Source organism: Aethalodelphis obliquidens, unplaced genomic scaffold (genome assembly GCF_003676395.1).
Source record: "Aethalodelphis obliquidens isolate GAN/ISIS:26980383/991018 unplaced genomic scaffold, ASM367639v1 scaffold46, whole genome shotgun sequence".
NCBI lineage: Eukaryota > Metazoa > Chordata > Mammalia > Artiodactyla > Delphinidae > Aethalodelphis > Aethalodelphis obliquidens.
In genome coordinates, this window is record NW_020837990.1 from 5,554,960 (window position 1) to 5,569,671 (window position 14,712).

Consider the following 14,712-nt stretch of genomic DNA (forward strand, 5'->3'; position numbering starts at 1 on the left):
CTGAACTGTTTGAGAGTAATTTGCAGACGTCATGTCCCTTTACCCACAAATACTTCAGTGTGTATTTCCTAAAAACATATTGGTTTACATAATCAGAAACAAGAAAATCATCAAAATTTAACAATGATTCAATACTATGTTTAATATACACATTCTATTCAGATTTCACCAATTGTCCCAATAGTGTCCTTTATTTAATTTGTTTTCTGGTCTAGAATCCAATTCAGGATCATGCAGGGCATTTAATATTTATGTCTCTTTAGTCTCTAATCTGGAGCAGTTTCTCAGACTTTTATTTATTTCTTTATTTTTAATTTTTTTTTTGAATTTTATTTATTTAGTTTTTGTACAGCAGGTTCTTATTAGTTATCTATTTTATACATATTAGAGTATACATGTCAATTCCAATCTCCCAATTCATCCCACCACCCTCCCACCAGACTTTTAAATCTTTCATAACATTTACATTTTTGAAGAGTACAGGCCATTTATTTTGTAGAATGTCCCTAATTTCCCCATAATTAGATTATGTGTTTTTGGCAACAATACCAGAGAAGTGATGTTGTTTCCTTCTTAGTACATCACATCAAGAGGCCCATGATGTCAGTTTGACTCATTATTTGTGGTATCCATCATGTTTCTCAACTGTGAAGTTACCTTTTTTTTCTTTTGTAATTAGTAAGCAATTTGTGGGGAGATACTTTAAAGTGATCTAAAATCCTGTTTCTCATCAAGTTTGGACCCACAGATTCTAGTGTCTATTTACGATTCTTGCCTAAATCAATCATTACTATCATGGACTTGAAATGAGGATTTTTATTTTTTTTATTTTTTTTGACTGTGGGGTCTTAGTTCCCCAACCAGGGATTGAACCCGGGGCCACCATAACGAAAGCACTGAGTCCTAACCACTGGACCACCAGGGAATTCCCTGATTTTTCTAAATCAATCATTCCATCTCCATTTATTTAGTTGACATTCTATTGTAAAGAAGAGCTTTTCCTTATCTCATTTTGTTGATTTGTTATCAGTATGGACTCAAAGGATTGATTCTTTTTTTTTTTTTCAAAGGATTGATTCTTATTTTACAGAGTGGATCATAATTCAGTACTGTAATTATTTGTTTTAATTCTTAAATTGTTCAGATTTGGCCAGAGGGTGGGGCAGCCCCCTCTGGTTCCTTTGTGCATACTGGGTTTTCCCATCAGAGCTCATCCACCCTATACTGTGTTGCCTGTTGCTTGTCTACTAGACCAGATTTTTTAAAAAATAATTTATTTATTTATCTTTGGCTTCGTTGGGTCTTTGTTTCTGCACATGGGCTTTCTCTAGTTGTGGCGAGCGGGGGCTACTCTTCGTTGTGGTGCGCGGGCTTCTCATTGCAGTGGCTTCTCTTGTTGCGGAGCACAGGCTCTAGGCGTGCGGGCTTCAGTAGTTGCAGCACACGGGCTTAGTTGCTCTGTGGCATGTGGGATCTTCCTGGACCAAGGCTCGAATCTGTGTCCGCTGCACTGGCAGGTGGATTCTTACCCACCAAGCCACCAGGAAAGTCCCAACCAGAAATTTTGAGAGTAGTACCTGGTGCATAGGAGACCCTCAATAAATATTGTTTTAACTATGGTGAAAACAACAGCTTTCTTTTAAAAAACTTAGTGGGACTCTACCTTTAATATCAATAATAACAATAACTTTTATGACAATTTACCTAATGATAAAAATAATACGTGTTTGATACATAAAACTTGGAAGTATAGAAAGCACAAAGAAAAAACAGTAAAATAAAAATCATTCTTGTTATCAACCAGAGATAATAATTAATTACATTCTGATGTATATTATTCCAATCTTTTTCCTTATGAGTGTTTCATTTTTGTCTTATAAAAAATGTTATTGTAATGCATCCACTCTTTTGTAGCCCTTTTAATTTATTTTTTATTTTTATTTAGTTTTCCTTTTATTTATTTTTTAGGCTATTACTGTGTGGCATGCGGTATCTTAATTCCCCAACCAGGGATCGAACCTATGCCGCCTGCGTTGGGAGCACAGAGTCTTAACCACTGGAGTGCCAGGGAAGTAAGTCCCCTATAGCCCTTTTTTGGTTGTTGTTGAATTTTATTTTATTTATTTATTTTTTGTATGGCAGGTTCTTATTAGTTATCTATTTTATACATATTAGTGTATATATGTCAATCCCAATCTCCCAGTTCATCACACCCCCACCCCCATAGCCCTTTTAAAATTAGTGTATCGGGCTTCCTTGGTGGCGCAGTGGTTGAGAGTCCGCCTGCCGATGCAGGGGACGCGGGTTCGTGCCCCGGTCCGGGAAGATCCCACATGCCGCAGAGCGGCTGGGCCCGTGAGCCATGGCCGTTGAGCCTGCGCGTCCGGAGCCTGTGCTCCGCAACGGGAGAGGCCACAGCAGTGAGAGGCCCACATACAGCAAAAAAAAAAAAAAAAAAAAGCTAAGTTAGTGTTTGTGGAATTAATAGATACTGTTGTTCTTCTCTTCCATTGCCTCCCTCTCCCGGGCTCCTGGATTACTCTAGAAAGGGATCATTAGACCATTGTTCCAGCATCTTCTAACTCTGTGTCATTTTTTATTGTTTTTGCAGAATTTTTGGCACTTTCCTAGCCCCCGCCTTCTCTTCAGGGGCTTGTTAATTCATTCTTTCGTTCCCTTATTCAACAATATTTATTGAGTATCCACTGTGTCCCAGGCACCGCAAAGGTACTATAGGCCCTTGGGAGCAAAGCGACAACTCCCAGGGAACATAAAGTCTGGTGGGGAGACAAGTGAATAACCACATAAACATAATAATAAACATAGTAATGCTATGAAAGATGGGATAGGAGAACCCAACCTAATGGGGGGTGGAGGTCAGAGAAGGCTTCCCTGGGGAAGCTGGCTTAACTATGCAAATAGAATGGAGTGGGCGTGGGGGCAGTCTTCAGAGCAGCCTGGGCTTAAGGAATAGTCTGTGCAAAGGTGCTGAGGCAAGAGGAAACACAGGACATTAGAAGGCACACGGTGAGAGCCAGAGGGGCAGTTAGGGGAGAGACCCAGGGCTGTCTTTGAAGGTCACCTCAAAGATTTTGGTCTTTACCCTAAGAGCAAGGGAAAGATCCTTAGAAGGAATATATATTGGCGAGGACACAAATGAATGAGGATGAGCCCTCCCCGTCTTTTCCCTCCGTTACCCCGCAGTACCACTCTTGCCCCCTCCGGCAGGGTTCTTCCACCTCTGCTCTCTCCTCCTAGAGACTCTTTCGTCTATTTTCCACTCCCCTTGCCCCCAGCACCCTGTCCTTGGGTCTCACTCTAGTGGCCCTCTGTCTTTTCCTTGTCAGAGCCTCTCTTTCCCCCAGCGCTTCCCCTTGCTCTGCTGGTCCCCACAAAGGCCCTCAGGGCCCCACGTGATGCACCAGCCTCGGCCTCACCCCCACCCCAGGCCCCTGCTTGGGTGGCCTGCTCTGGAAGGTGCAAAACCCACAGCCCAGGTATGAGTCTGAGAACCCTGACTCTTGGATTCTTTTTTATTTTTAATTAGTTTATTTATTTATGGCTGTGTTGGGTCTTCGTTGCTGCTCACGGGCTTTCTCTAGTTGTGTCGAGTGGGAGCTACTCTTCATTGTGGTGCGCGGGCTTCTCATTGCAGTGGCTTCTCTCGTTGTGGAGCACGGGCTCTAGGCACACGGGCATCAGTAGTTGTGGCTCGCGGGCTCAGTAGTTGTGGCTCGCGGGCCCAGTAGTTGTGGCTCACAGGCCTAGTGGCTCCGCGGCATGTGGGATCCTCCCGGACCAGGGCTCAAACCCGTGTCCCCTGCATTGGCAGGAAGATTCTTAACCACTGCACCACCAGGGAAGTCCCTGACTCTTGGATTCTTATCCCATCCACCCCTTCCTGCCTCCTGGGAAAAGCAGCTTTGGGGTTCCAGGGCAGAGAGAGGACTGGGAGCAGCTGCAGCCTGGACACAGATTCTGTAGGTTCACCCCAAAGTGGAGCGCGTTGAAGAGAAACACACACAGCAACATGGCATCAGGTTTTATTGTAGGAACTAATTTCACTGAGGGAAGGAAAAATTCCTGTCTGTCAGGGGTAGGGATTGGTTAAAGAGGTGAAATGGGAGGAAAACCAATTCTGACACGAGTGGGATGAGGGGAATAATAGGGAGTGTTGGGCCAAGGTGAGGCCTTAGGGGACAAGGAGGGGGACAGAGGGAGGAAAGAGCTGCAGTGGAGAGGGGGCAGGGAGGGGAGTCGATGGCACCAGAGGAGCCAGAGCCTGACACCTGTGGCCTGGGAGCAGGCAGTCTTTTCAGCAGAGGAGACAGGAGCAAAAGCAGGGCCCTGAGCTGGGGGAATGGACGGTGCCTTGGACTTCCTGGAGGAGCCTGCTGCCTGGTGCTGTCCTCCTCACTTTTGGGCACCCAGTGCCAGGGCGATGATGAAGCCCAGAACCAGCAGGAACATGGCTACAGAGAGCAGCACCGTGATGACCACCATGCCCCCCGTCCGGGCCATTCCCAGCCCAATAGATTCTGCCTTCCTTCCTGTCAGAAGAGAGGAGGGAGGCCGTTGTGGTCAGGAGCGGCCCCCATCCTTCCCAAGGCTCCCAGCCTAGTCCCTCATCCATTCATCCAACCAGCCATCCCTTCAGTCATTTATTCACCCAACCAACCAACGACTCGTTGGAGGGATCCAGACATCCATCAAAAACACATTTACGAAGCATCTCCTGTGTCAGGCACTGAGGATACAGAAATTAATCAGACACAGTCGCTACCCACAAAGTTTAGCGGTGCGGCCAGATGAGTCAACAGCCACTTAAAATGCCAAGGGCTCAGTGTGAAGATAGAGGTAAGCAAAGGAGCTAAGGGAGCACAGGGAGGGGCAGCTGCGGGATGGGGTGGGAGGGGCCTGGAAAGCCTTTGGGGGCCCTGAGATGTTACTTACGAGGAAGTGTGGACATTGGGACCTCTCTACTGGACTCAGTGGATGCCCCCTTCGTCACTAGGTAGGAAATGCTTTTGTGGTGAGATTTGGGGTAGAGAGGAGAGAATCCTCAGTGAGTATCTGGGACTTAGGGTAAGAGGGAGCCCAGGCCTCCCCCTTCACAGCTATGCCTCCTGTTGTGCCCAGGAGAGGTGCATTCTTGACCCCTTTAGCTGTGCCCTCACTCTCCCCCATGCTGACCACCTCCCACAACCAACACCAAAGTCAGGACCCAGCTTCTCTTCCTGTAGGCCCTCCCACAGATGCCCCAGGCCAGGGTCCGGTACTTACTAGTATTTGGTTCCTGGTACTAGGTTTGTCATCTGGTACGCGCTGAGCCGGGTGACCGTGAAGCCAGACCCACTGTCCACCACGCTCACCAGCTCCCTGCGTCCGCGGCATGGAGGCATCACGAAGCTAGATTTCACCACTGGGCAGGAAATTGGGGCTGTGAGGCAGGGTCAAGTTTCTGGAGACCCCAAGGAGAAGGGCAGTATTTAGAGTATGGGTGGCCCAAGAAGGGGGTCAATAGGAAGGGATGAGTGGGAGGAGGGATGCCGGGTGTCCTGGGAAGGGATCTCTGGGGACTAGGGTATGCCTGGGAGTGGGTAGCAGACCTTTGCTGTCATTGGCTCTCCGGACCATCAGTGTGGCATTGCCCCCTGTGAGGTGACAGGGGGGCAGGGCAACTAGCAGGCTTTCCGTCAGCGCTGGGGACAGCAGACCAGAGAGACTTGAGATGTTGAAGTCGGCTGGGGGGCAAGGAGGGGATACAGGTGAGGATCAATCCCCCTCTCATCAATAGATCTGCCCCCCACCCCTGGAGGTCCTCTCTAAGGATGAAGAGTCCTATTCTGCAGTGCGTTTGCAGAACACGAGTCTTTTGCCTGTGCGACCACCAGGTGGCAGGCTTGAGCTGCAGAAGCTAGGTGCTCCACCAAGCCGCTAGACCCTGGGTGCCAGGAGCGTGCAGAGCCCAACCCCACCCATATCCATAGCCTTGGACTCTTCCCCACACCTCCCTGCCTCCTGGATCTGGGACCAGGAGTGTGCCCTGGGCCCCAGTGACTGATGCCTGGTCACTGCCATCACCAGTCCCCCAACCCCAACTGGCCAGACCAGCCCTCTTTGAGAGCCCTGGAAGGCACAGTCCCTCCTCTCCAGACCCCTGAGCCCCTCCCCACCCCGGCCAGAGATGGTAGAAACCTGCAGCCCTGGGGGCCAGGACAGCCAGCAGAATCAGGATCAAGGACAAGGTCCGGACAGGCAGCGGAGATGCCATAGCTGGGAGCTGTGGTGGGTGCTGGCAGGCTGTGGCTTCCTAAGGAAAGTGCGGCCCTCCCCCGGGGTTTCTGATTTTTGTCCTGGGGGTAGGAGGGGCTAGAGGGGAATCCTGTCCAACCTGCCCCTTGGACCCTACAGCCTCAGGGGAGGCCCCCAGACAGGTTTTTCAGGATGGGGAGCTAACCCTCAGGCCAAGAAGGGGGAGGCCCTGGCTGGATCTTGGTGGTTTAGTCACCTGCAGAGGGGCAGGGTAACTAAGGTGGGGGGAGGAAAACCCCTTCTTCTGGGGCACCCACGTGTAAGGGCGTGAGTGTCCCTGCCTCACGTGCATCTGGAGCCCAGCCTGTAGAGGACCGTTCCCCTCAGGTGGTGCGGGGCTCTTCCTAGGAGGACGACAAGTTCTGAGTTTGCCCTGGTGTGCAGGGAGAGGAGAATAACCCTGAGGGGCTCCTGAAAGGGCCTTGGTTGAGTAGGAATGGGAGAGAAGCTGAGAGAAACAGGTAGTAGGGGGTGGGGGCAGCAGAGCCAGGTGTTCCAGTTCTTGGCATCCACTGAGGCCCAGGCCCTGAGCTCTGCGAGAGGCAGAGGGGTGTGGGTGCCCGGGAGCGCACAGGGCTTCCCATTCTTCTGGAGAGTGGGACCAAGGATGCCGGGGAGGACTTCCAGTGTTTGGAGAGGTGGGCACTGACCCACCCAGTGGGGGTGGGGGTGGGCACAGTCAGCCTTGGTCAGCAACCTTTGTGAACTGTTTGAGAGTAAAGAAGAGAGAGAGGGGTTTCCCTGGCGGCGCAGTGGTTAAGAATCCGCCTGCCAATGCAGGGGACACGGGTTCGAGCCCCGGTCCGGGAAGATCCCACATGCCGCGGAGCAACTAGGCCCGTGCGCCACAACTACTGAGCCCGCGAGCCACAACTACTGAAGCCCGCATGCCTAGAGCCCGTGCTCTGCAACAAGAGAAGCCACCGCACTGAGAAGCCCACACACCACAACAAAGACTAGACCCTGCTCACCGCCACTAGAGAAAGCCCCCACACAGCAACGAAGACCCAATGCAGCCAAAAATAAATAAAATAAATAAATTAAAAATAAATAAATAGGGGCTTCCCTGGTGGCGCAGTGGTTGAGAGTCCGCCTGCTGATGCAGGGGACGTGGGTTCGTGCCCCGGTCCGGGAGGATCCCACATGCCGCGGAGCAGCTGGGCCCATGAACCACGGCCGCTGAGCCTGCGCGTCCGGAGCCTGTGCTCCGCAACGGGAGAGGCCACAACAGTGAGAGGCCCGCGTACCGCAAAAATAATAATAATAATAAATAAATAAATAAATAAGATAAATATAAAAGAAGAGAGACCTGGTAGGAGAAAATGAAAAAGAGACACAACTTCTCTGATGGCACCATCAGCGTTAGAGAGACGTGAAGGAGGAATTGTGAGTGGAGAGAAGACAAGAGGAGAAGGCACCTACCCTGAGCCCCAGGCAGGGTCTTTGGTTGCTCCACACTTACCCTCACAGCCATCCTGGGTGGTAGATGTCATTGGCTACCTTTTGTGGATGTGGAAACTGAGACTCAGCAGCAGAACCACTTGTGGAACATGGAATACTTTGTCAGGAGAGGTCGTAGACCTCCTCAGAGAGTGTTATGTGTGTCTTTCTGCTCCAGGAGCCACTCTAGCTTCCCCAGTCCTGGAAGAGGGCCGGGGTCCTGGTAGGGAAGTAAGGGGCCGGTGGGGTTGTGTCCTTACCCCCACGGTGGGAAGGTAGGCTCAAGGCCTGGGGTGTGAGCAGGCGGTGACAATAAAGATAGGAGTCACGGACCCAAGCAGAGTAGGAGGGCCTCAGACCAGCGCTTCTCCAAATTTAATGTGCATATGAATCACCGGGGATCTTGTTAAGATGCAGTTTCTGATTCAGTGGGTCTGAGATGGAGCCTGAAATTCTGCATTTCTAACGAGCTTCCAGGTAACGTTGATTGATGCTAGTCTGGGAGACCCACACTTTGAGTCGCCAGATGCTCTGTATTGCCTCCCCCCTCCCACACACACGCTCTGGATCCTGTGATGGAGATCAGGAGCAGGTGTTTTTCCCCAGTCTCCCAGGACAGGCTGCCTTTGGGTGAAGAACTGAATCCTGTTTTTCCTGCACCTTGGCTTTTGTCCCCTTTTAGATCAGATCTTATCATCGTTCTACAAACTGAAAGAGGATCTTTTGCACATTGAGAACTTTGGAGAGCGGGAACAGACTAAATGGTGGAATTCCAGGGGTGAAGGATCTTCTTAGTACTCTTCAAATCCCATCACCAACTGGGAGGATGTTTACACTTGGGCTTGGAAGAGACTCCTTCCCATTTCAGTCACAAACCAGGAGGAGAAAGGAGAAGAGGTTGGGTTTATTGCAGAGTGCGTCGTGTTGGGTCCTAAGCCCCCATCCCCATCTGAAATTATGAGGGGGATGGAGTTGGGTAGGGGAGGGCAGAGCTCTGACCAGATTTTAAAAGGATAAGAGGGGCCTGTGCCTTTAAACCCTCCTTTCTCCCTCCAATCCCCCCTCTTCCCCACCCCTGGCCCTCCCCAGGTTTCTGGAGGAGCTGAGAGTTGCGTCTTCTCCCTGCCCTGCCGAGCTGCTCACTGGCTGCTCTGGAGGCTGTGCTTTGCGGTCTCCATGGAAACCATTAGTTGCTAAGCAACTGGAGCATCATCTGTGCTGAGCGCTCGCATCTAATTATCCCATCATAGCAGCCGAGAAGGGTTTGGGGAGCTGAGAGAAGGGGGAGCTCAAGCGCAGGAGCAAGAGGATAACTCTTTTAGCAGAGCAGATTCATTGACAACGCTGAAGTCATTTAAAGCCACAGCACCCTCTTCCTCTGGAGGATTTCCTCATGGCTTGGAGAAAGGGAACCAGGGCCACAAATGCCTGGAGTCTCTCTCTTGGACCCACTCTTTCTAGGCTGTCTCCCCCTTGGATTCTTGATTCTCAACTCACTCAAGTTCCCTCCCCTGCCTCCTTCCTTCCAAATCCCCTAGTCAAGACAACAGACATTTATTAAATACCAGTTATGTCCCTGGAACTGTGCTAAGCACCAGGGATATGAAGGTAAGATAAAATTTTGCCCTCAAGGAGCTCCTGATCTCTCTATTCTGCCACAAAGATTAGCTCCTAAAACAGAACTACTCTTTCTAAACTGTGGTTCTTCCTTTCTTTCTTCCTTCCTTCCTTCCTTCTTTCTTTTTAAATTGAACTATGGTAGTTTTGCAACCAAAAGAGCTCAGATCAGAACTCAGGTCTGTCTGATATACTTAATGGTTCTCCTTCCCTAATGCCACTCTTCTGCTTCCCAGTCAATTAGAACATGTCCCCTTGGTTCCATGGGCATGTCAACTTCTGATGGGGACTACTGTCCTGTTGAGGAGTGATACCATATGACTTTAGGTGAGTTACTTTGAACCTTAATTTTCTCACCTGTAAAATGGGAAGACTCAGTCTTTCCCATCTATCTAGTAAGATATGACAGGTGTAAATATGCTCTAAAATAAAGGTGCAGAAGGAATGTTGAGATCATTGTCAGAATCTGTAGGAGCAGACTGGGGGAAACCCTGGCGACTTGGACCTGGGGGTAAGATGCAGTGCTCACCAAATGTTGTTCTGGTGGGAAATGTCAGAGCCTCTATCCTTGAGATACTAGGCTGGAAAAAGCTGTGAGAGTAAGAAAATCTCAGTTGTTCAGTGATGGAAGACAACTGGATGCTTCTTTATTTTTTTCTAATGTTGCCTATGATACAACCACTTGCCTCAAATCTTCCAGTTTTCTGACCTTGGCTGAGTTACCTACATAACTACTCTGAGCTGCAGTTTCCTCTTCTGTAGAAAGGGTATAAAGTCTGTCTCGCCAGGATACTATGACTATCGCTCAAGCTAATTTATTTAAGAGTGCCTAGCACAGTATCTAGTTCAATTAATATTAATTTAAGTAATTTATCTTATCCTCTCCTTTTTATTAACCCTTGGTGCAGATGAAGACTAGAGGCTCAGAGGCAATAAATAATGTTCCCAAGGTCACAGAGTGAGCAAGAAATGAGGTGGGTTAGAATTCAGAATGTGTTTTCCAACCATGTCATTGAAGCACAGGGAGATGGTTGGGCAGGAAAGTTAGTCTGAGAGGGGAGAGTGATTGAGAGGTGGACAAGCTGCTCCTTGGATACCACAAATGCCACAGGGGTACTAGGCATGCAGGAACTGCCTTCTCACACACTTATTCATTCAGTAAACATTTGTCGAACAACTCCTCTATGGTGGGTACTATGCTAGGTGATGAGATACAGAGATAACAAGACAATTCCTGTTCTCAAGTTGCTGAATTTTGGAGAGTTTCAGAGTTAGCCTTCCTAAGTGGGATATTCCAAAAAGAGGGAACAGCACATGAAAAGGCTCAGAAGTGAATTATCCTGACACCTCCTGGGAACTGTGAACCACACATCTTGGCTAGAAAGAAGTATTAAAGGATGGACCTGGTGAGAGCACTAGCTACCCGGTTGGGTCACCAATGGCTTTGTATGTTATGCTAAGGAGCTTGGTTTTTAGGCTGAAGAAAACAGAAAGCCTTTGAGGTGTTTTACTTGCTTAAAGATCATTCTAGAAACAGTGTGGAGAATGAATTGGCAGTGGGTAAAAGACTGGTACGTTGTGTCAGCGTTGGTCTATGTGGCCAATAGAATATGACAGAAGTGATGGTAGGTCACTTCTGAGAGTAGGTCCTAAAAGGCATTGCATCTTCCTCCTTGCTCTCATGGATTGCTCACCCTGGAGGGCATGGGAGCACCTCCATGGGGAGGTCCACGTGGCAAGGGATTGAGGCCTCCTGCCAAGACCCAGAGAGGAGTTGAGGCCTCCAACCGACAGCCAGTGAATGAGCAAGCTTGGAGGCAGAGCCTGCAGCTCCAGTCAGTCCTTCAGATGACAGTGGCCCAGGTTGGCATCTTCACTGCAACTTCATGAGACACCCGGCTAAGTCTTTCCCAGATTCCTGATTCTCAGAATAAATGTTTGCTTTTATAAGCCACTAAATTTGGGGATAAGCTGTTATGCAGTAATAGATAACTAATACCAATATCTTGGGCAAGTCAGATGAAAATGACATTTGCTCCAGCACAGCGGGGAGGTCTGGGATGAAGAGAGGGAAGGCAGGCGATGGTTAAAATCATAAATGTAGAAAAGAGTCCTTGAAGAGAGTAGTGGAAGGGAAGGACAAGACAACCAAGGACAGGATTCTGGGAAACACAGTGTCTAGAAGACAGATGGAGGGCGAGAAGCTGATGAAGGAGGAATGAGCATTAGGAGGAGAACCAGTAGAAAGTGGATGGAAGGTTTTGCAAAGGAGGTGTCAAACGGTATGAAGGTCAGGATTGAAGGCAAGGACTGATAAATGTCCCTGAGCCTAGCATCTTGAGGGGTGTGTGTGTCCTTCAGGGCAGGTTCCTGCAGGTGAGGGGGGCAGAAGCCAGACTGTGAGAGCCCAGGGATAAGTGGGAGGAGGGAGAGTTAGAACTGTGTAGACTGCTCTTTGAAGAAGCTTGGCTGGGAAGGGAAGGAGACATAACTGGAGGGAATTGGGGGTACAGAAAAGTCTCACCTGTTTTGTTTTTAAAGTTAAAGATACAGGAGAGAGGGAGGTATAATTTATGGGGAGGCTCCTGGAGGAGGGAGAAGATGGGACTCAGATCAGAGGTGGAGGCATTAGCCTTTGGCCGTAGGAATGACACTTTCGAGATAGAGAAGAATGGGGGCAATGGTGCAGAGAAATCTTATACTTTGCGTGGGGGGGGATTGTGTTGGGAAAGGTTGGGGGATGAGAGAAGTAAGTTAAGGGAGCTCCCTCCTGAATGTCTCTGCTTTCCCTGGGAAGTAGGATACTCGGTGGGGAGAAGGGTTTAGGGCCTAGCTGTTGTGGGAGAGGAAGACACAGCTACAAACAGCCCTGAGGAAGGCTGTGTTTGGATGTGACAGCCCAGCTCAGCGTGAGGACTACTGGTCTTCAGGGGCACGGACTGTATTAGTTAGGGTTCTCCAGAGAAACAGCACCAACAGGATATGTATATATAGACAGATTTATTTTAAGGAATTGGCTCATGCAATTGTGGAGGCTTGGCAAATCCAAAATCTGATGGGGGAGGCCGGCAGGCTGGAGACTCAGGAAAAGAGTTGCAGTTTTTGAGTCCAAAGGCAGTCTGTTGGCTGAATTCCTTCCTTCTCATGGGGAGAAGGTGGAGGTCATCTTTGTTCCATTAGGGCCTTCAACTGATTGGATGAGACCCACCCATATTATGGGGTAATCTGCTTTACTCAAAATCTGCTGATTTAAATGTTAATCTCATCCAAAAAACACCTTCACAGAAACATCCAGAATAAAGTTTGACCAGATATCTGGACAACATGGCCCAGTCAGGTTGACACATAAAATTAACCATCCTACTGACCTTGACATTTTGGGAACTGTTCAAATTACTCAACAGCTAGAGCATAGAAATGATAAAACTGTCACATTGTACTGACTCAGGGTTTCCAAGGTAGGGAAAGTTGAGGGTATTGACAAGATTCAAGGGATGGAGAATAAGATCTAGGCTAGTTTTGAGAAGGAGTGATAGATGTGACAGGAAAGAGGACTGAGCGAGCGGGTGTTCAATGAGGCCAAGGTAGAGCAAAGGTGTGGGAGAGGTAGAGGAGCAGGAGTGGGGGCCATCTAGGTGGCTGCTAAGGAGACAAAGCCAAGATCCTCACTGCAGCTGGATGGGATCAAAATGTTGCTGGGAATTCCCTGGCGCTCCAGTGGTTAGGACTTGGCACTTTCACTGCGGAGGGCCTGGGTTCATTCCCTGGTCGGGGAACTAAGATCCCACAAGCCTCACAGTGTAGCCAAAAAAAAAAAAAAAGTTGTGAGGCCGGCAGGAGCTGAAGATCCCAGTGTCTCCAGGGTCCAGGCAGATAACAAAAGTAGTAAAACAAGGTGAGTGAGACTGGGCCAACTAGAAAGACTGTAGCAGCACGAGTTCCATCTACCGGGCCACCCCATGCAGCTCTGGAAGAGTTGCCTTGTGGAAGGTGGGGACCTAGTATGGCCACGCCTCCTCGCTTTTTCACGAGAAGCCAAAAATCTGAATTTTTTGGTAAAATGATCTTATTTTCAAATTTTAAACTAAATATATATTAGGAAAATGCACTTTGTGAGCCAAACAATATACATCTTCGAGGCCAGCTTTGCCCTCGGATCCCCAGCTGTGTCATCTGGGACACGGTGTTGGAAGGATATTTGAGGCTGAGGGCATAGAGGCTGGAGGGTATGGAAGCAGCAAGGGGTTCAGCACAGCCAGGACCCTGGGCAGGAGGGTTTGCTGTGGAAGGGGTGGGGTACAGAAGTGAAGGAGCAATCGCCCTGTGATTTCCACAGACAGGAGGAATCTCCGACAGGGTTTGAGTAGGGAAGTCGCATAATTCAATCTAGTTGTAGAAAAATTACTGAAAGAGTAGGTGGAGGCTTGACTGCGGGGTAATTAAGCCTCTCCTTAGGCTGAAGGAGAGCTAATCCGTACAAGAAATAATGATGGCCCGAATTAATTTATTCAATAAATGTTTATTAAATGCCTTTGCATCAGTCACTGTGCCAAGTGCTGGACATTGATGTGAACGAGACGTTGTTCTCCCTGAAATTATGGTCCAGTGGGAGATAGTGAAGAGGCCACTACTCATTGCATCAGGATTTTAGTAGAAGATGTAATAATAACAGCTGTTATTTACTGAGTGCTTACAACATGCCAGATGCTGTGCTAAATCCTTTATGTATATTTTCTTGCTTGATCCTCATGACAACCTCTGTGATGTGAGTACTGTTATTATTGTCCTCATTTTATTAATGAGGAAACTAAGATCAGACTCGCCAAAGAGGCTCCTCACAGAAGTGGCAACCTACATGGGCTTGGGTAGTCCCTAAGGGCTTCCTGGAGGAAGTGGTGAATAAGTGAAGACCTGAAGTTTGAGTAGGAGTTAGCAGCATGAAGGCAGGGGGGTGGGGGTGGGGGTGGGGGTGGAGAGGGGAAATTGTTCTAGGCTGTAAGGGACCAAGATTAGAGAATGGGCCCATCGGAAGGTTAGAGTGGATTTTGAGGGAGTCACTGGAGGAGTAGCTGGGACCAGATGAAAAGTCTTGTAAGCCCCTTTAAGCACTTTAATTTTTATCCTAAGGCTAAAAGGAAGCCCTTGAAGGGTTTTAAACTGGAGAGTGTCGTGATCAAATTTGTATCTTATAAAGATGGTTTTTGCTGCAATGCAGAGATTGTGCTGGGTGAACAGCTGGGAGGTATTTTGGATGTCTCTGACATGCTGTTGAGATAAGATTCCGGCAAAAGATGACAGAAGAGGAGATTTGGGGGTGATGGTTTGGCTGGGAGGGCTGTG

The 14,712-nt window shown here is 48.7% G+C and overlaps 1 protein-coding gene and 1 long non-coding RNA gene across 2 annotated transcripts in view; one reads left to right on the top strand and one right to left on the bottom strand.

Annotated features, from left to right (window-relative positions):
• LOC113607087 (uncharacterized) overlaps window positions 1–14,320 on the top strand; it is a 32,567-nt gene extending 18,247 nt beyond the window's left edge. Inside the window, exons 4-5 of the long non-coding RNA XR_003427802.1 lie at window positions 1,969–2,072; window positions 8,438–14,320. This is a non-coding gene — a long non-coding RNA (uncharacterized LOC113607087). The remainder of the gene's footprint in view (window positions 1–1,968; window positions 2,073–8,437) is intronic.
• On the bottom strand, window positions 3,878–7,078 carry UPK2 (uroplakin 2). Its single transcript, XM_027082119.1, has 5 exons — window positions 6,199–7,078; window positions 5,610–5,744; window positions 5,284–5,422; window positions 4,954–5,024; window positions 3,878–4,550 (listed from the first exon to the last, which is right to left on the bottom strand). The coding sequence occupies exons 1-5, from the start codon at window positions 6,272–6,274 to the stop codon at window positions 4,414–4,416; spliced, it is 558 nt and encodes a 185-aa protein (XP_026937920.1). The 5' UTR covers window positions 6,275–7,078; the 3' UTR covers window positions 3,878–4,413.
• Window positions 14,321–14,712: the final 392 nt, after the last annotated feature.

Bases quoted from the DNA above. Each gene is read 5' to 3' on its own strand.
- UPK2 (XM_027082119.1), bottom strand. From the start codon at position 6,274: ATGGCATCTCCGCTGCCTGTCCGGACCTTGTCCTTGATCCTGATTCTG. The intron at 5,745-6,198 runs GTTTCTACCATC...CTTGCCCCCCAG, and splicing joins CCTGGCCCCCAGGGCTGCAG to CCGACTTCAACATCTCAAGT. The intron at 4,551-4,953 runs GTAAGTAACATC...CTCTTCTGACAG, and splicing joins CCCAATGTCCACACTTCCTC to GAAGGAAGGCAGAATCTATT.